This window comes from Ptychodera flava, assembly GCF_041260155.1.
Source record: "Ptychodera flava strain L36383 chromosome 23 unlocalized genomic scaffold, AS_Pfla_20210202 Scaffold_23__1_contigs__length_28996876_pilon, whole genome shotgun sequence".
Taxonomy (NCBI): Eukaryota; Metazoa; Hemichordata; class Enteropneusta; family Ptychoderidae; genus Ptychodera; species Ptychodera flava.
In genome coordinates this window covers 3,312,036-3,338,844 of record NW_027248277.1, presented here as the reverse complement: position 1 = coordinate 3,338,844, position 26,809 = coordinate 3,312,036, and the positions used below count along the sequence as shown (strand labels likewise).

Genomic DNA, 26,809 nt, shown 5'->3' with positions numbered 1-26,809 from the left:
AAAAATAAAAATGACCCAACCGTATAGTTCATGATCTTTAAAGTTTTTTAGTTACTATGTTGAGTGCTTGGTTCTCAAAATGTGATGAAATTTCAGAAAGTAGCTTTCAAACAACAGCAGTTATGTGAACAATCGACATTAATTTGTTATCTTATTGCTAGAAATTGAATTGTGCGAAACATGAATCAATTTGTAAAATTAGCCTTTATATAATAGGCTTCGTTGAGAAGCATATTGACACTGAAAATCCAGGACATTATCCAAGGTATGGAATAGACTAAGATTCTGCAGTTTATACACAAAACAAATACATTGAAAATATATCTTTTGACAGTGATAGTGACACAGTGTATCTCAATACGGATAGTATTTGGCAATTGGAATCCAACTCACCCAGCTGGCAGCTGGGCCTGGGCTTGCTGCAGTTCCGTAGCCCACAACTTTCCTCGACGAGTTGTGTGTGTGCATCCGGAGACTCCGAGCCATTGACTTTTGGGTCATCAATGATGCATGAGCCCGAGGCATTCTGATGCAAAACATGGCATTCAACACCACTGTCGAAATCTTAGAATCGTAAGGAAACCTCTCCCTGCATGACGTTGTCAACTACAAGCAATCACTTTCGCTGCAAACCGAAGTAGTAGCTGAACGTTCTTCCGCATTCATTCCAAATATAAATACACATGTGTTTGTTTCCGCGCTTCTCAAGTAATTTCGCACATGCGCAGTACGTTTTGAAGCGGTGTTGTCTTCTAGCTCTTGGAGCTATGGCTTCCTTGCAAAGTGTGTGACAGTGTTTTGCCAAGCGAATGTTCATGCTCTTGAATACAGAAAACCTCAGTTTTTTTTGAACTTATCAATAACGTTTGTGGTGGCCTGGACATCATCCAGTTGGAGGTTTACCGGGCTACATCAGAGGGAGTGATTTGTGTTTCTTGAAAGAAGATAATGTAAGTTACAACATGAAAAGCAATCTACACTCCCTCTGCCAGTTCTTGGCCACTTGAGTGAAAACCGATAATTATGATCTGCCGCCAGCGGTAATTGCCCGTCTAACGTGCTTTGAATATAGGCAAGAGTTGCGCCTTCACAACCAATTACAAACAAAGGTCAAAGGGCAAAAGGTTAAAGAGCAACAACAAGAAATGTGCGCTCTACAGCTCTTCCCGTTATCGGCCACTTCACCCCATTTCCAACCACAGTGCTGACCTAGCGTTTGTAGCGTGACCATGGCCAAATATAGAGCGATTTCACACATGCTTTGAAAATTTGTAACCTTAAAATGTTTAAGGGTTGAACTGATCACAGAAACACTGAAACAACACTCAAAATCCCGTAAAAGTAACAGTTTGCAGAGGTAGCTTCATCCTGGGTATGCGCTGTCTTGAAGTTGATAGTTCATGCATGCATGCAGTGCTGGTGCTGTGTAACAACGGTGGGATACAGAGTTTGCGTTCAAATAAACCATTATTGTGACGATTTCCCACAGCATATGTTATTAATATCTTTCCAGATTTATATCAAATGTTTATACATATTGAATAAATAAATAAATATGAAGTGATACATAAAATAGACAGCAAAACATAAACTACGCAGTGACTGGATATAATTGATTGCAAACAATATTACTGGTAGACGTCAAGGCAAATCCACAAGGTTACATAAAACTACTAGATCGTATACATACAAATGTAAATATGAACTAAGGTATGAACGATGTGTGGCCTGGAGTTGCTTTCCCTTTATTGAATACAAGAATATATTCGTATGTACACAGGAACAATCAATGCAAAGCACCAGGCAGACGATTGCAAAAATGTGAGTGAACCTGTGAGTGTGAAGTATGGCCGATTTCAGGGAAAGTACAATTTTTTTCATCCATGTCAACCGACACGAAATTCGTCAATGATAGACAAATATTAAACACACATCGTAACATAGACATACTACCAGAGAACATTTATGAGTATTTGGTAGTTAAAAAAGTATTTTCGACTTCCAAAAATGTAGTAAGAACAAGCGACCTAACGGCCAATATAGCTCGCTGTGTTTATGTAGAGAATAACTATTTTTGACACATGTTGATGAAGGTGGAAATCTTTGATAGCTCAATTCAGTGGCCAGAAAAAAGTAGCTAAAATTGCTGCAAAAATACACAATTGAAGATTTCATCATACTCTGAATATATCACATCCGATCATCCCTAAGAACATGTCAACCAAAGCTATCTGACAGGTAGTTTTTAGAGAATAAAATTTCTGACCAAAAATGGCAACAATATACCCCATGTATAAAATTGCAGATTTCATCATAATTTCAAAAGATCAAGTTTAGTTCATCTGTAGGAACCTGCATATCAAATTTCAAAACGATCAGACCAGTTTTTCGAGAAACACATTTTTTGACCAAAAATGGAAAAAATGCCCCAATTGCAAAAATACGATTGCAGATTTCCTCATTATTTCAATTGTTACGACCACGGGAAGTCGGCAAGGCAAATGGAAATGGCTGTCTAAAATTGTCTATAGCAAAGTGGTACAATCCCAAGCGGACCCGCTGGCCGCAACAAAAGATGGTCAAATAAAGGAAGCTACATGCAAGTTATTGAGAACATTAACTTATTCTTATTGAGGAACGTCACGTAGAGACAGCAAGAAATAACTTTTTAAATTACAATATTTAAATTATCTGTACTATGAGCGTGACCAAATAACAAAACGTATTAGTTTTAGCTTTTAAATAAATAAAAAGTGTCAACAGGTGCGACGACGAGAGCTCTCTGAACATGAAACACGCTGGTCCACAGTGCCAACTCCGTCTGGACGCATCAGTCCAACGAGAACAGCCACGTAGCAGCTCGACGCTCAAGGCTGAGTACAACCATCTTCGTAGAAAGTCACAGCATGAAACTCCCACCAGTAGGATGTTTCCAAATAACAGTAATGTACTCACAGGAACTCTGGAATCAGAACTTCCTCAGGCGTCAACAGGCACACAAAGTTTCTAGACTGCAGTCACAATTTTGGCACCAGCGGGAAAAAGTCCGTAAAGTCGGCCTCGGTCTTCAAAACTGGGAAACTCAGTGGACGTGGACTTCCGACGATCCCAGCACTTGCGGAAAGTCAAAGTGACGTGGCAATGAACACGTTTATATACGACAAAAATACATTATTCATAAACACCTGGTCACGCAAATAAGCAAAAGAAAACAAAAGGAATTCAAACTATGTTACCTGGTCACTAGAAAAATGATAGAGGGCGTTTCCCTCGTAACACCTCCCCCTTAAAAAAAGAAACGTCGCCATAGTGACGTTTGTTTTGTTTCCTTTTTTAAAAGACTTATTACAGTTGCAAGTAAACTTTCAAAGAATGTAGCTGCACAAGAAGATTTAAGATGACAAATATGTTGTAAAAATTCAGCATATTAAAGTCTTGACAGATCATCGGCAATAACATTCTCTTTACCATAAACATACAACTTTCATGGGATAAACTCCATTAGTGACAGTTTTCAAAATATTGTAGTGCAAACACTAGACTCGATGCCTTCTTTTCCTATGGTGGCAGGCCACAGGTGGTGTTATTAATTTTATGAGTCAATTCGTAATCATCGGCACTCATGGCTGCACGATTTAAACCAAACACCTTATGTTCATTTAAATGAGTTTTGACATCTAGAGGTAGACTGTTTTTAAATTCCTCCATTAGAACAATTTCTCTCAAGTTTTCAAAATATTTCTCTTTCTGGAGTGATCTATACCACTTATCAAACAGGAGCTCTTTTTCTCTGGCGAATTCAACATAAGTCTGCGTGGGCTGCCGTTGTAAATTACGAAATGTCTGCCTATAAGCTTCTGGTACTAACTCGTACGCTGATAAAATGGCTTTCTTGACAAAATCATAATCCTGAGACTGAGCATCAGATAAAGATGAAAAAACTTCTTGGGCTTTTCCCACCAGTACACTTTGTAACAAAATAGTCCAGTAACGAACGGGCCAATTTAAACAATTAGCTACTTTCTCAAATGCCAAGAAATATGTCTCCACCTCAGTTTCAGAGAAGTTTGGTACAAGTTTGATATATTTGGTAACGTCAAAAGTAGGTTCGGATTTAATAACCTTTAGATTTCCTTTGGGATGATCTACCTGACTTAATTGCAATTCCAGTTCCAACCTTCTGATTTCAAATTGTTCCCTTTCCTTTTCTCTCTCTGCCTGTAATATTGCTAACTCTTTTTTCCACAACTCTTTCTCTCTTCCTAATGCAATTTTAGCCAATTCAACCTCATTGTTTGCTTCCTTTTCAGTCTCAACAACACCTTCAGGATACTCTAATTCAAATTCAGCAGCTAGAATTTTAAAAATTTCTGCTTTGCGCATCGATGGGGAGACTTCAACTCCGACAGAATCTGCTAAACTTTTTAAGTCAGCTTTCCGCATTCCCCTTAATTCTTCAATAGTTACACTCTCTTGCGCGGTAGCCATTATAATGAAAAATATCAAAACGATATAAAGATAAATCCTTTTTTGACCATCTAATGACGTGTTTCGCAGAAATACGAAACTGGAGTTCAGCTGATCCCGGACGAGCCCCCAATTTGTTACGACCACGGGAAGTCGGCAAGGCAAATGGAAATGGCTGTCTAAAATTGTCTTTAGCAAAGTGGTACAATTCCAAGCGGACCCGCTGGCCGCAACAAAAGATGGTCAAATAAAGGAAGCTACACGCAAGTTATTGAGAACATTTCCTTATTCTTATTGAAGAACGTCACGTAGTGACAGCAAGAAAATAACTTTACAATATTACAATACTGAAATTATCTGTACTATGAGCGTGACCAAATAACAAAACGTATTAGTTTTAACTTTTAAATAAATAACAGAAAGTGTCCACAGGCGCGACGACGAGAGCTCTCTGAACATGAAACACGCTGGTCCACAGTGCCAACTCCGTCCGGACGCATCAGTCCAACGAGAACAGCAACGTAGCAGCTCGAGGCTCAAGTACAACCATCTTCGTAGAAAGTCACAGCATGAAACTCCACCAGTAGGATGTTTCCAAATAACAGTAATGTACTCACAGGAACTCTGGAATCAGAACTTCCTCTGGCGTCAACAGGCACACAAAGTTTCTAGACTGCAGTCACAATTTTGGCACCAGCGGGAAAAAATCTGTAAATATCATTTAATTCATCTATTGGAACCTGTATATCAAATTTCAAAGCTATCAGATCAGTACTTTTGAGAAATACATTTTTGACCATTAAAGGCAAAAATTGCCCCAAAAATACAAAATTCCATATTTCATTAGAAATTCAATGTATATTACTTAGTTTATCTATAGAAAACATGTATACCAAATTTCAAAGGTGTTAGACCAGTACTTTTTGAGAAATACATTTTTTGACCAAAAATGGAAAAAATACCGCAATTATACGGTGTTGCTCACATTTGATCGGAATTGGTATATACCAGTATGGTTATCAAAGATCAACGATAAATGTTGTTTCTATCTGTTCAGTGGAGGAAAATTCTACGTTGATTTTATGACAATGATTTCTGCAAAGTACAACCAGAAAAACAACAAGAAATATTTAAACCGGAAAAATAAGAATGACAAAAGTAAATAAGGTCTGAAACTTAAGGTACTAGAGGTCAACTTTAGCAATATACATAGCAGACAAAGCTTAGCCCCTCTTAGTTTGATTATAGAGAGTCCCCCCCCCCTACTGTCTATGGTTTGAGCTGGTCTGTTGATATGTAACAGTTCATAAACAATGACAGGAATGCCTCAACCTAGCCTGTACAGTCACTGGCATGCCACCACTCCTGCACATTTGCAGGATTTCCCTTTTTCTTACCTCATTTGCACATTTTTGACACTGATATGTTCATTTGCTCAAATTCACACCTCAACTCCTGCATCTACCTGTACACCAAACACTGAGAAGGTAGCGTATGCGGTATGGGAGCCTTTGTGTGTGACGGACATACATCCTAACATACATACCCACATACATACGTACAGACATACAGACACCACCAACTCATCATATAAGCTCTTTTTGGTATTATATACAAAACCAAATAGAGCTAAAAATTGCCAAAAATTGAAAGTTGCAGATTTCATCATAATTTCAATAAGTATCATTTAGTTCATCTATACAAACCTCAGACTGTATACCAATTTCAAAGCTATCATATGAGTAGTTTTGGAAATACACATTTTTTGACCAAAAATGGCAAAAATTGCCCCCAAAATACAAAATTACAGATTTCATCAGAAATTCAATATATATTACTTAGCTCATCTGTATAAACCTGTATACCAAATTTCAAAGCTATCAGACCAGTACTTTTTGAGAAACACATTTTTTGACCAAAAATGGCAAAAATTGCCCCAAAATTACAAAATTGCAGATTTCATCATAATTTCAATAAATATCATTAAGGTGATCTGTAGAAACCTGTATACCAAATTGCAAAGCTATCAGATGAGTAGTTTTGGAAATACACATTTTTTGACCAAAATTGGCAAAAATTGCCACAAAAAAACAAAGTTGCAGATTTCATCATAATTTCGATATATATATATATATATATATTAGCTCATCTATAGGAACCTGTATACCAAATTTAAAAGCTATCAGACCAGTAATTTTTGAATTTGCATATTTCGTCCGTTGAGCGTCCAGACATATGTACCAAATATCAAAGCTATCTGACGGTAGTTTTGAAGAAGAAGATTTTAAAGATTTTTTTACCAAAAATGACAAAAATTGCCTTAAAAATACAAATATGCAAATATCACCACGATTTGAACAAATCTTACTGAAGTCACCTTAAGTAAACTGCATATCAAATTTCAAAGCAATCGGACAAGCGGTTTCTGAGAAGAAGATTTTTTTACCACAAACACCACACCCCAAGTGAACTGCATATAAAATTTCAAAGCAATTGGACTTGCTGTTTCAGAGGAGAAGGTAATTGTTGACGGACGACGGACGACGACGAGGTTGACGGAAAATCAACTATTTGATAAGCTCCGCGTCGCTGACAGCAGAGCTAAAAAATGGTCAAAATCGTAGCGACCATAAAATGCACAGTAACAACAGTGAGAATCGACATGAGCATCTCTTCTTTTTATGTCCGATATCGACTTGCTGATGCATTGTGGAATCCTGAAATTTGGCGCCGAAATTGTTGATTACACCAATAATCCTTAGGACCACGGAACTGATGAAAAAATATAATAACAATGACCTACAGAACTCTTTTTCATGCCCTGGCCGAGAATAGGTTCTGGCCAAGAACAGGCGGAGGGAGTGTACCGGTATGAGAGCAAACGGAGAGTTCATAGTGTGGAACAAGAATCTGGCTGCTATTTAAAATGTGTCTTGAACTCATGGTTGCAGGGTGCAATTTTGAAATGTTGCAGGTGGTATTTCCAGATATCTTGATTTGGTTGTAGGATTTTAAGTTTATTAGCATTCTGCAACCGATAGCGGGACTGTGTCACCAAACCAAAACAGCAACTGAAGGTGCAGTGTAGGTTACTGCAGTGAAATAGCCAGAACTAGAGTTCAATTTGAGCAAAGTGGACCTAGTCCGTGAGAATTGAATTTGAGCAAAGTAGACCTAGTCCGTGCTGAGATGCAAATCTATGGTCCCAGCATGGACTTACTTAAAATTTGAAATGGACCAATGATGCGACATTTGCAATCAGTAATGTTGTGATACAGCCCCTAAACTGAATTGTCAGTTTTCTACTTTACTGATCTGTGTTGCTGATTAAACTTCAAAAATAACTAATTAAATGCTATATTTGAAGTTGATAAAATAATCACAATCATACCAATCCATACTCCAAAGACATTAGGTCAGAATTCGTAAGACAATAGTTGTAAACATAGACACAAAACACCACAAAACAGACAGTAAATAGACGTTACAAAAACAAAGTCATATTCATGAAAGAAGGATATATGGACCTCCGGCTCCTTGTCCAATCAAGAGTACTGGACTCTATTTATTGGATACTGTGATTGGATCACGTATGTTTGAAATAACTACGGGATGCTGTGATTCGTTCATTTTCTCTATACCAAAAGCTAACGCCTGATGATGGTGGTGGCAATCATATGGAGTTCGTCTCAATCTGCCGATCGAGGAACATAGCGGTCTGTACGAAGTGTGGATGATTTGTGGCATTCAAAATGACCCAGACTGATGAAAATGAGTAGTTAGTGGATTGAAATTCTGTGGTAGTCATGAATTCACGCTTCAACTTCGTATTTACAACAGATGATTGCGTTCTTGAACTGTATGATAAGGCATTTATGCTGAAGCTACATACTGTGTCCCTGACAGCAGGTTTACGATCACGATGAGCTAACTAAACTAAGCGGAGTTCAGATTTTAATTAGATTATTTGTAATGTTTAAGGTTCAACAGGTTTTATGAAAGGTTTATTAATTTGCGCACTCTCATTGTATGAGTTTACCGATTGTTTTGAATAAGGAAATGCAGACAATGCTGGACTATCCGTATGAAGTATTTGGGCAATTATCTATGCTGAAGACCTTAACGATGGAAGCTGTCCAGGATATCATCCGCGGATTGTTGGTATTTTATCACCTGACCTGGCTAGGAGTATAAAAGACATACCAGCAGTTGGCAGGTGTGCACACCTTGGATCTCAGAACCACTATAGAGACGTCTTCGACCTCCTGTTTGAAGCTACCGGAGACACCTCCTTGTGTTTATCTAAAGGGTCCAACAGCTTTACAGACCTATCGTTGCCGAGCCATACTCTTTGGTGGTTTTGTGTATTCTGTGAAGCAATGACAAGTCAAGCTTGACGACTGATTGAGCGGACTTGTATAATCATCGGTCAGCACAAGCTTGATATATTGTGTGTATGTCATGTGTGTGTGAGTGCGTCACAGTCGAGTCTACATGTACCAGGAAATACAATACAGGCACTGCAACTCCTTTATACTTGCACCAGGTTTTATTTTTGAATTAAAAATAGAGAGGAAAGGTACGTAAAGACTCACTGTTTTTGAATGTGGTTTGTGTGAGTGAACTCTCGGAGACTTTGTAGTTTTCTTCGCACTTTAGAATTTCTGTGCCATGTGTGCAGTAATTTATTCATTCTTTGGAGTGAGAAAATTCTCTGTACCTCGTGTGCGTTAATTCCAGTGTCAAAGTAACATAGTGGGCTAATAGTTTTTGGTACACAGTAATTACTTGTCTTTGAAAGGCTTGTATATTTTTATAAGCCTGCATTTTTGGACGAGACAAGAATTTTCCAAACTTTCTTTGTATCTTGGGCGAAAGATTTTCCCCGTGTTAGGAAATTGATATGCCTGAGCGTATTTACTTAGCCCATTGATAAAAATAGTTCCCTGTTTGTTAGTTTATTCAAGTTTCAGATGTGGTTTCTAGGACTTATTTAAATTATGCATATAGTTTATTCAGGTTTTCAGAAATAATTTCTAATACTTGTTTAAATTATCAATTTATTTCAAAATCACTAGCTTATTCAAGTTTTCAGAAATATTTTCTAGGACTTGATTAAATTGTGTAACACTGTTTTCTCAATTTAAGAGTAATTGACTTGTTTAAATTAATTTTTCACAAATGGACAAAGTGTACATCAATAATTGTGAAATTGATGAACTAATGAGCATTGATGGTATTGGGAAAAATCAGCAGAGTCTCTTCTGATTTTAAGAGAAGCTTTGGGGAATCTTGTTCTTGAAGATATTCGACTGATTCCTCGCTTGAAAATCACCAATCAAATCAAGGGTATGTATTCTGTTATGCAAGTGTGGGTGGATAGCCAACTACTGTCCATGCACAGACAAGTTCATTTATACCAATGGACTCGTCAACTCCAACATTTATGTCATTGCCTGCGAATGCAGAACAGATCCCTGAGGAGACAGCAGGTAATTCTCCATATTTCTCGCATAGCGTAGAAATATATGGGCAATACCATGCCCGTAGAAATACACGGTAGCAAGGGACTACCATTCAGCCGAGAGATCCATTCCGTCTGCGATCACGTTAGAAGACTGATGTGCAAACCATTCAACATTTCCAACCGAAGAATATGGTTTACATGGGAGTAGGGAATTGGAAAGCTTGGACTCTGGATGAAAGCGAGTTAGGCTCTGCTGGTGTTTGGATGGCGAAGCTGGAGATTATTATTATACAATCATGAATTGGAGCCGAAGATGGACTATTTGGAGTTGTTGTCAATGATGGATAATCATTTTAGTTTCAAAGAAATACCAGAAACTGCCAAGTTAGCTTCCCTCAGCGGTGACAAAAGCCTGATGAGAGCTTGGAGCAATGGGCAGATCAAATTCTGTCTTTGGCAACAAATGCTTTTAATAAGGTGTTGGACTCTTTCATGATTAAGTAAGCGGTGTTTACGTTCTGCCAGGGTTGTATCGATGAAGAAGCTGGTAATTTTGCTGCAAAACCATCTTTCATGCAAGAAGCAATCAATAGGGCGAACTTTTGCCAATATAACAACAACGCTAGAGTGTTTATCTCATCAAAAGGATACTACTATTCGCCCTTAACCCCTTTCCTGCCAAGTCGATGAAAATCCGCTTGAAATACGGTGTAGCCAGAATCTAAGCACTGGTGACCGTTATTCTACCAACTCGGTGGAAATCGGGCCCATTTTGGTTACCCCTTTCCTGCCAAGTCGACCGCACTACATTGTGCTATCCCCTGTGGGTTTAGGGGTCATTTTAGGACAGGTTTTCTGACAAGGAACGCCTTTTTCCTTCGAAATGGGTTCACAGGGAGTCGATAGACAGGGAAAGGTGCAGAAACCGTCCGCCAGTCCCCACACCCGAGGAGGGGCTTGTTTTTTTTACCGCTTTTTAGCGGACTTGGCAGGATAGCATGGTGACGTTTTCTGGCAGAGTTGGCCGTACTTGGCTAGCTGGCACTATACAGATTGCTGCCGAACTGAACTCGGCAATGCTAATCTAGAAGGCTACCTCTTGCAAATGACTTGGCAGATGGTGCTGATGGTGCGAAACGAAAGTCACTTATTCAGTTGTGCATGACTGAAAATAAGAACGTATTTTTGACGGGACGGCTCGACTTGTTCCTCCAATGGAATGGATATGAACGACTCGGAAATACCATTACAAACTGGTGTCTGACGTATTAAGCTGGGCTATAGCTCTGCAAGTTCAAGCCAGGCAATGTCCTTCACTGCCTTGGCGTGCCATTCAATGGACGTGGCTTTGGATTTTTTATTTATTCCATCATCCAAAGCATTGGCTCTGGTTTGCAGGCAAACGTATCCTGTTGCCGACGACTTTGGTTGCTACGTACGCTATTTGTGTACTGAGAATTCAGGGGACATGAGGTCAATGCTACGCGATACCGCCTGTAATGAGCATGGACCGCTTTTGTTATGCACACCAGCTAGCTGTAGAATGGCCGCCAGGCATGTGGAGACATCGATGGCTAGAACAATGGAAGCATATAGCGTTGTACCCGTGCATCGCAAAAGTGAGACTTACAAATTGGGTGTAGTGACTGGTTATCACTGGTTAGCTGCAGCCCGTACCGACATGGTACAAACCCGTACCTGACTGAGGACCGCTCGATTAAGTCGGTAATGAACGGTAACACTCGTAAGCCAACTCCCAATGAGCTGGCAAAACTACGTGGAAGCTGTGCCTCAATGGCTCAGCCAAGTACAATGGCAAAAACGTAGTTTTTGTGCTACACTGCCAAGTCGTTGAAGGTACGTACCGATATTCAATTGATCCTACCCAGGGGAAACAGGACAGGTTTGCCAGTGCTGCCACACCCCTAGCACGACCCCCAGGGTCTCTGACTAACAGACGAGCGAGGTGATGTTTGTGCCTAGCAGACGTGTGCAATACCAGTGTTCTCCGTGGCGCCTTTGAAGTGGGTGGTGCGCCCACTTTAATTTCACGGCCGCCCTGATAAATCTACGCCGCCCAGTTTAATTTTCGGCCGCCCATGCTTTTGAAACCCACCGTCAGCCTTTGTTCTGGGGTGGCGGGTTTGGTTTACTGCCATGTTTTTATGCTGTGCTTTTGTTTGTTTCTGTATTTAATTTCATTAAAGTGTTAATTTAAATCAATAAGGCACATTTTGCTGTTGTTTTATGTGTGACTTTGTCATTTTAGTACCTCATCAAGATATGTCACAACGATCATAGAGGAGAAAAGACCGCGAGAGAAGCTCGACTGACTTGTCAACCCATTAACACAAGAAACTGTGTGGTCACATCAAGATCTAAGTGTTGTCTCGATGATTTTGCTGAATTTCCCCCAAGAAAGTACTACATTCTTTTAACACCCTCAAATTCAGGGTTCTCCCAGCCCAAAACAGCGTCATCGGCCCGCGACGCTATCGTTCAACCCTTGACTCCACCTACCCATCCAAAGAAGTTGTAAAGGACAGAAAAATTGATATACAACCATAGTCAAAAGACAGCAAAAGTCAACGACGATTTTCGCTGTTAATTGACGAAATATTTTGAAATCAAACTGATTACACATTCCCAGATACAGAAGTGGCAATTTGATGAAATTTCTGTTTGACTCACGTCTTGTAATAAAAAGTAAACGTGGAACGAAGACATCATGTATGCTGCTGATCAACAGCGTACGTAGCGTAGCTTAGGGAACTGTCTGTCATCGCACCGGCATTCGTTGGCTGCACATAAAAGCAACTCAACTTTCAAGATCAAACGGTCAGTATCTCGTGAAGACAGCAACATAGCAATGAAAATTGTTATAGTCAGCGGTAAAAACTCCTAACAGATGGAGCGTTAATTGCTTTAAACAAATGAAAATGCATGTGAAGAGAAAAAATCCCAGATCGCGTGCGTGAATGAAAATTGAAAATATACTCTAAACAATGGCGGATATGACATCTGAGTGGGACTCTTCTATTTTGGTACCGGGGGTGTGCAGGGTCAGAGAACCCTGATAAACGTACTGAAAACGTAGTATTTTCCTAGCGTTGCTGTCATGGGAACTTCGATGTCTCATTGTTTTACATCTTTTAATAGTTTCTTTGATCTGAGCAGTTTTACCAACTGTCTAACGGTACATTTTACTCTCCTAACCTTTCTTTATAAGGATAGGAGCTTATGCAACTTAGTGAGGATGTACTAAATTTTGAAAAAATCAGTGGAGGGGCTCTGCTCCATGAGTACCCTCTTTTGTCAATTTTTGGTGAACACAAAATATATGTAAGTATTATGCAAATGATTATGTAAATGATTATGCAAATCAGCCACCCATTTAATGTTTTTATTTGTGGAGAACACTGAATACTGAAGGAGCTTATTTCCAAAAAGTAAGCATGAAACGGCAATAAAATGACGCACCCTTGGGGCAAACAAAGCCGGTAACCTCAATTTTTTTCTGCAGTAACCCTTGAGCACCTTCCCCTGTCTACAGGCATGTAGAAATTATCGAAGTCTAACATGTATAAGTATGGCTAAAACTACCCTGAATATGGGCGATTTCTGCCAAAATGCCTGGCAGGATAACGTGCAGGAGAGCCAATCTTTTGCAGGCAAATATTATGGGGCTGTTTTCTACTGACTTGGCAGGATAACGGACTAGGGCGCTCGGCAGTAAAAGGGTTAAGTTCGCTTTGTCACCACCAACATGGAGGAGGAAGAACCATCGGTACAGGCGACAACCATTAACGCGGAAGCCAGGCAGAGATCTAACTATTTACTACCACCGCCAAGGAGACAAGTTATTTCCCCGTCAACATCAAGAAAAAATGTCAAGACAGAAGAACTTGAACAATGTGTAGCACGAACATTGGAGAACATTGGAAAGTTAGTATTGATAAAATGGCCATTAGTTAGCAACATTTTTCAATGATCAAAGATCGGCCTGCACTACAATTGTGTTCCAGGTTTCCACCTCGAAACTCCAATGCGTGTTACTGCTGTGGTAAATCTGTACATTTTTCAAAAGGACTGTCCATTGTCCTCTGTTCACAGGGAAGGCTTGCCTCGGCAAATATCCAGATAGAGGCGTAACCTTTGCCAGTCCATTAAACAGGCAGGGGTCAACCTCTTAGGCCAGTCATTGACCCCATAGGTGGAAGGCCAACAATCTTCTGGTTTTGTTATCAACCTTTTGATTCCTCAGAGTTCTATATTTCATCCTGATGAAAAGGATGGGGTGTGGTACTTTAGGAACAAAGGATGTTGATAACAAAGAAAAAGGTAATCAGAAGTTTATATTGAGTGCCCATCGGTCTATACCTTTCAGAGCCCTTCAGTTCCTGTTATTCAAAATAAAAATGATTGTTGTGTTTTTCAGGGATAGTAGGAGCTGGCAACTCCAAAGTGACTCCTGAGCAAGAAATTGACGACTCTCAAGAAGTTGAAGAGTTAACAGTATGTCAATTTCACTCTGGAAAAATGTAGTGTTCCATTGATAATTCATGGATATTGCGTTCAGGCTATAATTGACGCTGCTGCAGAGGTTACGCTGATTTCAGACAAATTGCATGAGCAATTTCGTGTGAAACCATCTACGATTAAACCTGTCTCTTTTCAAACTGCTGGAAGGAAATTGAAAATTAGTGATTTTTTTTTGCCGGGCTGGTTGACATTAAATTTGGCAACACTTTGTTTGAGGAACAAGTCTATGTTGTGCCCAATGCTAATGAAATGTTGCTTGGTGTAAATTTCTTGAAAGTTAATGGGGCAATTTTAGATTTGCTTATATGATGAATTATCTATTGGGAATGAAATTATTCCTCTGCAGTTCAATGTGGTGGAGGGTCCCCAAAGTAGCGAAAGTCTCTTTAATAGAACGGGTGCGGATCCCACCTAACTCAGCAGTAAGACTTCCGTGTTTGATCGATGAACAAATGTCTGATTATGTAGTGGAGTCTGTTGGGTCATTACCAGTAATGATACCCAGCTCTCTTCACTCTGGCAGTCATTTGCAAGAACTGCATCATTTTTTGGTGATATATACCTTCTGACAGCCCCAAACTTCACAAATTTTCTGTCTAAGTGGTCAAAACTGGGTAGATTTGATGGCCGATTTATGGACTTTCCAACACGCCGTAGACTGAACCTGGGAAATGGTGTCACTTGTATATTTTGGCATAGATTGTGAAACTATAAGGTTTCCAGAGTGTTGTTCACATAAGCAGATTACAATGTGTAAAATGTGATTTATTAATCATAATTGTTATTTATTAATAATCATAATTATCACTACAATGGGGTTTCCAGATGGTATTTACACAATGTAGACGACATTGTTTGTAAAAAAAGTTTTAATATTCTGTTACATTCATATTAATAATTTATTAATATTCATAATCATATTTTATGATAATAACAGGAAAAATTATCACAATTAATGCCTTATTGACCTGTGTTCTCTAGGCAAACTTCCGGTTTACAGGAGTCTGATTAATAATGTGTACTTTCTTCCTTGATTTTGCAATATCAGAGGTTTTTAATCCGTCGAAATATGATTTTTAGTCCCTTATTTTATAATGGTGTACGTGTGTAGCATGATTGGGCTTCGTTTTTTTTTCTCGGCCTCGCCTCGGGTTCCCATAGTTACAGCATCTACCGGCACCACGACAAATACAAACAGAGTCCATAATGTCGTCTGAGCAAAATTTGGATTTCAATCGTGGTTTTCTGTTAACAAGGTGTCGTATTTGTTCACCCAAGCTCCAAAGCACGTCTTATTCATGAAAGGAAAACTTTCAGATATATTTTTTTGTTTTTCCATTGACATTCACAATGACCAAAGCGATGTTCATCCATAAAAATTTGCAAGGACTGTAAACGCTGCATAGACTCATGCAAACAAAGCTTGGTTGACGGTAAGCACTACAGGCCAGGAGTTTGAGTTTTTAGTGGGAAAAACATCCCAGAAGTGGTAAGTGTGCTGTGTGTGATCTGAGCAAGGGAGGCAGGAAAAGAAAAGCAAGCAAAAACAGAGGGAGACCTTCAGGTGTTGATGATGCAAAAACAAATAAAATCTGATGCGGCAGAAATCAGTGTACAACCACTTTCAGAGAAATTTCAGCAACCATCAAGCAGAGAGCTACACGAAAATTAAAAGCAAACTTCAATTTTAGCAAAAACTGCTTTTCTTTAATGGATGCTGAACTTGACATAGAGTGTCTAGTTTGTAAAGATGTGTTGGATGGCTGTGTGCAACTGGATTGCAAGGGTCCCCATACATTCTGTGCAGAATGTTTAGCAGAATGGTTGTCTGTCTCATCTACCTGCCCTGTCTGCCGTGTGAACATTACACCTGCAAGGATACAGGCTGTTCCACTTCCATTTGTGAATATATTGTCCAATCAATATATAAGTTGTGATTATGCACCTGTGCTCTCCCTGGCCTTTCAAAATTGTTAGTAAATTTACGAATTCGGTTCAAAAAATATTAGTAAGCACAAATTATGTAATGCTGAGCCTGACAATTTTCAACAAGCACTTCTGGTACTCAGTAAATGATTTTAAGGGATAGAAATTATGAATGATTTCATCATAGATAAAGGAAAATTAAAAATTCCTTGTGTTTTTTTTGACAATGAACACTCATATTTTGATACGCATTTTCAAAAGATCCATTTAATAACACAGTACATAAAGGGTCATGAATACTTGTAACATTGAAATTTCTTCCTTGTCTCAATAAAGTGTGTCATTTTGGTCAACCGGCCACAATGAATATTATTCAATTAATCGATTTTTATTACACAACATAACATTTTCAAGTATATTGTGACACAAATCGTAACTCCCTCTGTGTTGTCATTGGTTGATGATTATATGTATATGAAGTGGTCATTTATATTATCAGTGTTTCACGAGTATTAGATGCTAGAAAATCTGTCCCCTGTTTTTCATATTTGGAAAGCTCTATTACCTTGAAAGTATGCATGTCATCCATAGGTACTAGGTGGTGCCTCTATAGCTGCAGTCATTATGCCATGTTCATCTCTAAAATTCTTTTAAAACAACCACTGACCAGAACATTTGGCAGTCTGTCGTTTTTGTTTTTTTTCATATCAGTTACCGTTTTTATGCCCAACTTTCTTTCCAAGCTGAGTATACTATCTACTTAAAAGCATTTGTAATTGACCACTTCCCTCAATCCGTTTCAACCGTCCATTAGGAAAGTTGACAGCATGTGAGTGTTTGGGTGTCTTGAAACTACCGAAATGCATGGCACACCAGTATCAGATTACAAGACCCGGGGATCTTGAAACCTTTTCGCGCATGCTCATGTTATCACAGGTCAAAGTCCACAGCTAGCTATCACCGTGTGTCGATGCGCCGATGATAGGGGTAGAGTAGTTTTTGAAAGACGAGATATGACAGTATTTCCCAGGAATTCATAATCTTGACCGAAAATCAGGCTTCAAAAACAACAAAATTGTTCGTAAATGGCCAATCGGGCATTTATATTTTTTTCGTAAATTTTCATTTTTGTTCTTAATTTACGAACGTTACGAGCGACAGCGAGAGCACAGTGCACTGAGTGGGTGTCAGGCAACAGTGAAACTTGGAAATTTAAGACAACACTGAGACCTGTCCATTTAACAAGGTTTACTATGACTATGACTACTGCAAAATGGGTGACAAACCGCAAATGAAGGAAGAGACAAGAGGAGAAAATACTATACTAGAACAGATAAAGCACATAAGATCGGATATAAGTGAAATCAGCAAATGTCACCAATTCGAAGAGCAAGCCACAGCCATTGTCAAACATAAGATAGACAGCAGCAGTACCAGTGTGTCATAAAATTTAAAACTAGAGGCCAGGTAAGATCATATCCTTTATTTCACCATACTTATATTTTTATATAGAGATAGATAGATAGATAGATAGATACACCATAATCCATGTGAGTGTAAATTTTGTATCACAGTAAAGTTACATATGTAAGTGTTCTTATACCGCACCTGTTGTTAAGTATGAAAGAGAACTGTTGTACAAAGAAATGTGATTTGAATTTTGCCCTCAGAGTTTGTGGATTATGTATTGGAATTTGCATGATTCAGAATTTAAAAAATAGTGACAACATCACTGTTCGCTCCCATATAGTTATCAAAACAAGTCAACAATTGTATGAAATATGGACATACATAGACAGACAGACTGACATACACAACTGGCACAGAGTGATGACATTGACCCCAAGTGTGCCTTGGCCCATGGAGATCGATAAAGATATAACAAACGGCTGAATGTAATGATAAAATAGTTAAGTATAGGCGTATACAGGCACTGAGAGTGAATATGTTACAGCAACTTGATTAGTTTCTTTTCCTTTTCTGCTTCTGTGATAATCTTTAAGACAATCAATCTGCAAGACAGTTTATGTATTGGCAAATGTGTTATCTTTTACAAGCACACAGTAAACTGTTCTTGATTTTTCATTTACAATATTTGACATAGACTGAAATACATAACATGTAACCAATGTTTACACTTTGCCCATACACCAGATACATGGAGAAATTTCAACATACAATCATCAACTCAGAAACCTACAGGAAAAGTAAACATTGTTTTCTTCCAGAACAGCTGTGCATCCACATCTGGAACAACTTACAAACTTAACCAATTACACAAGGATGATGACACAAGAGATAAAGTTAAACTGTGGTGAACTTGACTATTCTTTCAAATCCTTACCTAACTTGACATCTTAAACTAAAATACACTACATGGTTAATTGTGCACAAAAATACATCAGGGTGGACCATTTGATAAGGGACGGTTGTCTGGAAGATCGATGAGGTACATTATCTTTTTTATCCAATCCATTGTAAATTCTTTTTTCCCACTCTCCCACCTTTTCTTTTTGTCAGACCTTCTCTGGCTGAATTTTTTATTGGCATTTGTTTGGAATTTTTTCAAAATCTGCCAGGATTATTTTACCACATTTCAACACCAAATACAGTTTACCATATCAAATGCTTACTAAATCACCACATTATATACTCTTAGTTCCAGTAGTATAAAATTACCAAAAAAATTTTAAAAATACAAAATGAAAGATTATCCAGTAAAACTGACAGTTTCGCAAAGTTGCCCCAAAAATTCGAAATTCCGGATTTCAATTAATATCTTATTAACAAAAACCCTAAGAACCAGTTTACTAAATATCAAAACAATCAGACTGGTAAATTTTGAGAAACAAATTTTTGACCAAAAATGAGAAAAATTGCCCCCAAAATACAAAATTGCATATTTCATCTAATTTTAAATATATCTAATAAACATAAACCTAGGAACCTGTACACTAGATATCAAAGCTACTAGATCAGAAGTTTAGGAGGAAAAAAATTTTGACCAAAAAAGGCAAAAATTGCCCCCACAATAAAAATAAAATTGTAAGTTTCAACATACCTTCAATATATTATATTGAGATTAATCTTAGATTCCTGTATACCAAATATCAAAGCTATCAAATCAGTAGTTTTTGGATAAAAATTATTTTGATCAAAAATTGGGAAAATTGCCCCAAAATTACAAATATGACAATATCAATACAATTTGTAAAAGCATGACTGAGGTCAGCCTGAGGAACATGAATACATAGTTTCATAGCAATCGGACAAGTGATTTCAGGGAACAAGATTTTTTGACTAAAAAACGGAAAAAATACCCTAAAAATACAAACATGCAAATTTCATCCCAATTCTTGCACACATAGTTTAGAATACCTAAAGAAATCTGCATACAAGTTTCAACCAAATCTGACCAATGCTTACTGAGTTTTAGCCCTTTGTAGGATTTTTCCTTTTTTCCCCTCATTTGCATATTTTTTTGGCACTGACATGTTCATTTGAACAAATTCACATCTCCACCCCTAGGTGCACCTGTACACCAAATACTAAGACAGTAGGTGCTACGGTTTAGGAGTTTTTGATGTGGACGGACATACATACATACATACATACATACATACATACATACATACATACATACAGACGACATTTTTCCAACTTATACAAATACCTCCCATTTGTTTTATACATATGCATAAAATAGCCGGTAAAAGTTTCAGCACTGTCCATGTTGTGAGAATGTATTACGTACAATATATAAATTGTTATCCTTTTCAACAGATTTCCCCAATAATATTGTCTCTTTTATTTCAAGCCACAGGTATTGACTAAGACAACACAACCTAGAAAGGCTAGTGATGAAAGCTCAAAGCGAACTGTGGTAAACCGGTTGAAACTGTTGAACAACATCAGCATGGAAGTCAGTGGTGGGATGTATGGGTTTACTTGTCAGGCTGCAGTTAATATCCAACGGATGGAAGAGACCGACTGAAATCAGCTGATGGCATCAACGGGCCTTTAATTTAGTTGATAACATGTATTAGCAAAAGTAGTGAAATTAAAATCAAGGTGAATAATTGTTCTTCTACAGCAAATGTTCAATGTTACCCGCAAAACAAATTTGAGTGTACATCATAAAATTATTAAAGATTGAAACGATCTTCGACAATGTCAACATTTTCAGATTGTAAAAACTATTTAAAATGTTCTTTGATAAAGTGATGACAAATATTGACAAAAAATGAAGGTAAGATAATTGGACACTTAATTTATTTATTCCAACCATGAAAGTGGCTGTTCATCATTTTAAACATTTTGCTATGCCAAATCCAACAAGTATGGACCATCACTGACCAAAGAGAAGACACACATTGACTTGTATAGAGTCAACCTGTGAGTTACTTCAGCAAGAGATGTAAAGATATCCAAATTAATCTATGACACATAATCAAAGACAATGTACCTTTCTCTCCCGGCTTCTTCACTTCAGATTGTTCAAATGTCTGATGTATTATTTCTTCTATTGTATTCTCAAGTTCTTTGATCTCTTTCTTCTTCTCTTCAAGTTCAGATTGCCATGTCTTCTGCTCTACACTGTACGCAATATGTTGACTTACCAATGACTGCTCAGTGCTCTCTTCCTTCTGTGTCAGTTCCTTACATCTCTCTTCCAACATAGTTATCTCCTCCTTTGCCTCCTTCAGTTGAGCTTCAAGAATTGTCATTTCCACCTCAAGTTTAGATTGAGTTTTGTCCAGGGCTGACAGCAACAAAAATGTACATTTATACAAAACATAAATGTTAGACATTTCACTTTGTGTATTGATTGATAGTAATTATGTGTAATTATGTGATTCAGTGACTAATATATTAACTTTGATCAATGTCATCGAATACTACATTGTTTGTGCCTTGAAAATGAAAAGATTAAAGTTTTGTGCAAATTTTCCTCAATGAAACTTAAAACCTTTCACTCACCAAATGACGAATAAGAATCAGGGGTCACTGTGCACAGTTTGAACAGGAGAAAAAAATTAACCAACATACAACTCTATTTGAAATTCAACATCACCATGGCCCTGTGTCAACTTTATCTGAGAGAATAACATCTTTAATTTTCAAAAAATACCCTCAAGGACACCATGTGCTCGCATTAAGTTTGAATTGGTCCATTCAAGAAATATTTAAACCAGAAAAACAAGAATGACAAAAGCAAATAAGGTCTCCAACTTAGGTACTGGAGGTCATCTTTAGGAACATGCATATCAACTTCTATAGCAATGGGAGAAGCAGATCCTAAATACATAAGCAAACGTCAACAACAAAAAATAGCCAGAGAAGGATTGATAAAAAGAAAAGGTGGGAGTGGGGGGAAAATGTACAAGGGATCTGGTAAAAAAGTAATGCTACCTCATCAATCTTCTAGACCCTACCCCTTCCTGAATATCAAATGTTCCACCCCTTGGTATTACATAAGGCCAGATGGCAGGAAATGTATTTACAACCTTGGGTATTTTTTTAATTAATGCTATGAGTGCTATCATTTGAATGTAAACAGCACTTAAAGGAATAGTCCACCCAAATAACAACCTGCCTTTAAAAGTTGAAGATTATTTTTGTAACATTTATGATGAAAAGATGAAAAATGTGCTGCTTATTCTCCTAGAAATAATGTGTTATTAACTGATGTGTATGACGCATTTTCGCGACATGGAAGCGCCACCAATCAGAATTCCTCAGAGAGGCTTAACTTTTGATGACGTAAAGTTTTCGTGTTTGGTTGAGGAAGTTAGGGGTATCGCTAGGGGTCTGGTCTACCGTACGTTTGTATTGAGCTACTGCCCATGGATACACTTGCCTTCAACCTTATAACTTTGAACCGGAATTCAGCGACTCCGAACTCCAGGATTTCAAACTTGGTGTTTCCGACGAAAAGACGGACACATCGATAAATTCAGAAGTAAAAGAAGGGCACGTGGCTCCACCAATTACCTAAGGAAGCTGTACAAGTATGGCTCTTTTGGTAACTCACCGTTACGTGGCCATGTTTGGAGCTGAACCACAGTCCCTCCACCATGGCTGAACACATCTTCGATATCGCCTGGTGACGAAACGAACTCTAACTTACCCACAATGGTTGTACTTTTGGGTAGAACATTTTGATCAGCATTGCAAACTAGCTGTTATCACTTGAAAAATACGATGTTGGATTTCAAACTCCCAAAGAGAACTGTATGACGACATTGCTCCGCATGTTTAGCCATTGCAACGCTGGTTTTAAAATACGGTTAACTCTTTTTATAACAAAGAATGATTAGCAAAAATTGCCAAGTCAAAGTGCTTGTTTTTCAGTTACATATAGAAAAAGAATGAACGAATGAGAAAAAAATTCCAAGCACCGTTCCCCATGGGGAGGGAGGAGAGGCAAAGCGGACGACCGGAAACGGCTCAGCTGTCCGACTCTAAATGGTGTGTCCCTCATCTAACAAGCAACATTTATACATACACACTTTCATATTCTCCGGGGCACTAAATTAAACTTCAAAACACACTTTCATGTTCTACGAGTATTAAATGAAATTTCAATTTATCCTTTCGACGTACAGTCATAAAACACACTAAAAGTTTCCTGTTCTCACAACTCACATCGAACTTTAAACGTAAGTTACCGGTAATTAGAAACCGCCATGGGAAGAGGTGTGAATCCGAGTTGCTGTTGCTGCTGTCAACTTGGTGCAATCTTGGAAAAAATAATTGAGAATGGTCAAAATCTGAAAGCTACGACTTCACGACCAGTCATTGGGAAAACTTTCGGGAAAAATTCAATTCTTTACAGCAACGTCCTGGCGACAGGTCGTGGAGAAAAAACGACCGAAAAAATAAACTGAAAGCCACGACCTCGCGGCCGGTCTTGGAGAAAAATGTCGGCAAAAATTCAACACCAAAGTTACAGCCACGACCTCGCGACTGGTCGTAGAGAAAAATTACAGAAAAAATAGTGACAACATCACTGTTCGCTCCCATATAGTTATCAAAACAAGTCAACAATTGTATGAAACATGGACATACATATACAGACAGACTGACATACACAGACTGGCACAGAGTGATGACATTGACCCCAAGTGTGCCTTGGCCCATGGAGAGTGATAAAGATATAACAAACAGCTGAATGTAATGATAAAATGGTTAAGTATAGGCCTATACAAGCACTGAGAGTGAACATGTTACAGCAACTTGATTAGTTTCTTTTCCTTTTCTACTTCTGTGATAATTTTTAAGACAATCAATCTGCAAGGCAGTTTATGTATTGACAAATATGTTATCTTTTACAAGCACACAGTAAACTGTTCTTGATTTTTCATTTACAATATTTGACATAGACTGAAATACATGAGATGCAACCAATGTTTACACTTTGCCCATACACCAGATACATGGAGAATTTCAACATACAATCATCAACTCAGAAACCCTACAGGAAAAAATAAACATTGTTTTCTTCCAGAACAGCTGGTACATCCACATCTGGAACAACTTACAAACCAATTACACAAGGATGATGACACAAGAGATAAAGTTAAACTGTGGTGAACTTGACTATTCCTTTCAAATCCTTACTTGACATCTTACATTGTAAACTAAAATACACTGCATGGTTAATTGTGCACAAAAATACATTGGGATGGACCATTTGATAAGGGATGGTGTCTGGAAGATCGATGAGGTACATTATCTTTTTTATCCGATCCATTGTACATTTTTTTTCCCACTCTCTCACCTTTTCTTTTTGTCAAACCTTCTCTGGCTGAATTTTTTATTGGCATTTGTTTGGAATTTTTTCAAAATCTGCCAGAATTTTTTTACCGCATTTCAACACAAATACAATTTACTATATCAAATGCTCACTAAATCACCACATTATATACTCTTAGTTCCAGTAGGTATAAAATTACCAAAAAAATCTTAAAAATACAAAATGAAAGATATCCAAGTAAAACTGAAAGTTTCGCAAAGTTGTCAAAAAATTGAAAATTCCGGATTTCAACTTAATTTCCATATATCTTATTAACAAAAACCCTAAGGACCTGTTTACTAAATATCAAAGCAATCAGACTGGTAAATTTTGAGAAACAAATTTTTTGACCAAAATGAGAAAAATTGCCCCCCAAAATACAAAATTGCAGATTTCATCCTAATTTTAAATATATCTAATCAACATAAACCCTAGGAACCTGTAAACTAGATATCAAAGCTACCAGATTAGAAGTTTTTGGAGAAAAATTTTTTGACCAAAAAAGCAAAAATTGCCCCAAAAATAAAAAAAAAATTGCCAGTTTCAACATACCTTCAATACATTATATTAAGATTAATCTTAAATACCTGTATACCAAATACATGTATCAAAGCTATCAAATCAGCAGTTTTTGGATTAAAAAATTTTTTATCAAAAAATTGGAAAATTGCCCCAAAATTACAAATATGACAATATCAATACAATTTGTACAAGCATGACTGAGGTCATTCCGAGGAACATGAATATTAGGTTTCATAGCATTCAGACGAGCGATTTCAGAGAACAAGATTTTTTGACTAAAAACGGAAAAAATACCCTAAAAATACAAACATGCAAATTTCATCCCAATTTTTGCACACATAATTTAGAATACCTAAAGAAATCTGCATACCCAGTTTCAACCAAATCTGACCAATGCTTACTGAGTTTTAGCCATTTGTAGGATTTTTCCTTTTTTTCCCCTCATTTGCATATTTTTGGCACTGACATGTTCATTTGAACAAATTCACATCTCCACCCCTAGGTGCACCTGTACACCAAATACTAGGACAGTAGGTGCTACGGTTTAGGAGTTTTTGATCCGACGGACTAACAGACATACATACATACTTACATACATACACACAGACGCCATTTTTCCACCTTATACGAATACCTCCCATTTGCATATATACATATGCATATATGGGAGCGTAAAAAGGGAATGAAATAAACTACCCTTCGACAGATCGGGAGCGGGAAGATGGCAAAATTCAAAAGTCATATACTATTATATAGCAATATGGAGAGAAAGCAGCTCCGAGAAAATAAATCTGAATCACGGTTACCAGGGCTTATTTTTGAAAATGGAGGAGAGCTAAAATTCACTCTCCTGAAACCATCCAGGCGAGTGGTAGGCGAGTGATTTAACAGCTCCCCTAAAAGTAGTCAGGCGAGTGATTTGAATATGGCACTGCTGACTTTAGGAGAGTGACTGAACAGGTCCCCTGAAAACAGTATGGAGAGTGCATGAATAAAATTTATTATGAAAACAATGTGACTAGCTGTCTTTCTTATTGTTATGTAATAGACAAGGGAGAAAATAGGGGTTATGTATTTTGATAGATGGGACAGAATAAGCAGTGTTCTCCCACCCAAATGTTCTTAGCATATTGGCTAACTTTCAGCATTTTTCGAACAATAAATATGCAACAAGCGACCTTGCGGCCGATATAGCTCCGCTGTGTTTATGTAGAGAATAACTATTTTTGACACATGTTGATGAAGAAGGTGGAAATCTTTGATAGCTCAATGCAAGTGGCCAGAAAAAAGTGGCTAAAATATCTGCAAAAATACACAATTGAAGATTTCATCAAATTTGAATATATCACATTGTATCATCCCTGAGAACACGTCAACCAAAGCTATCTGACAAAGAGTTTTTTTAAAAGAATGAAATTTCAGACCAAAAATGGCAAAAATTGTCCCAAAAATACAGATTTACAGATTTCATCACAAATTCAATATATATTACTTAGTTCATCTATAGAAACCTGTATACCAAATTTCAAAGCTATCAGACAAGTACTTTTTGAGAAACACATTTTTCAACCAAAAATAGCAAAAATTGCCTTAAAAATGCAAATTTGCATATTTCTGCAGAATTTGAACAAATCTGAAATAGATCATCCCTAGGGTACCATGTACCAAATATCAAAGTTATCTGACTGGTAGTTTTGAAGAAGAAGATTTTTAAAGATTTTTTTACCAAAAACGACAAAAATTGCCTTAAAAATACAAATATGCAAATTTCAAGACAATTTGAACAAATCTAACTGAGGTCACCCTAAATAAACTACATATCAAATTTCAAAGCAATCGGACAAGCGGTTTCAGAGAAGAAGATTTCTTGACCAAAAACAGGAAAAATTGCCCCAAAAATACAATTATGCAAATTTCACCACAATTTGAACAATCTTGAGTGAGGTCACTCCTATGAACCTCCATACCAAATTTCAAAGAAATCTGACTTGCGGTTTCAGAGAAGAAGACCATTGTTGACGGACGGACGACGACGGACAATCAGCCTATCGGATAAGCTTCGCGTCTCTGACAGCGGAGCTAAAAAT

The 26,809-nt window shown here is 37.7% G+C and overlaps 3 protein-coding genes across 3 annotated transcripts in view; 1 reads left to right on the top strand and 2 right to left on the bottom strand.

The window, feature by feature from the left end:
- LOC139123475 (uncharacterized) overlaps nucleotides 1–26,809 on the top strand; it is a 1,125,851-nt gene that overhangs the window by 325,004 nt on the left and 774,038 nt on the right. The gene's annotated exons all lie outside the window — the stretch shown is intronic.
- The window catches only part of LOC139124320 (colorectal mutant cancer protein-like), a 508,515-nt gene that overhangs the window by 316,695 nt on the left and 165,011 nt on the right, over nucleotides 1–26,809 (bottom strand). The window lies entirely within an intron of this gene.
- Nucleotides 19,575–26,809, bottom strand: part of LOC139123483 (filensin-like) — a 333,102-nt gene continuing 325,867 nt past the window's right edge. The window contains exon 4 of the mRNA XM_070689645.1: nucleotides 19,575–21,164. Within this exon, the coding sequence (XP_070545746.1) occupies nucleotides 20,803–21,129 (327 nt within the window). The 5' untranslated portion in view covers nucleotides 21,130–21,164 and the 3' untranslated portion in view covers nucleotides 19,575–20,802. The remainder of the gene's footprint in view (nucleotides 21,165–26,809) is intronic.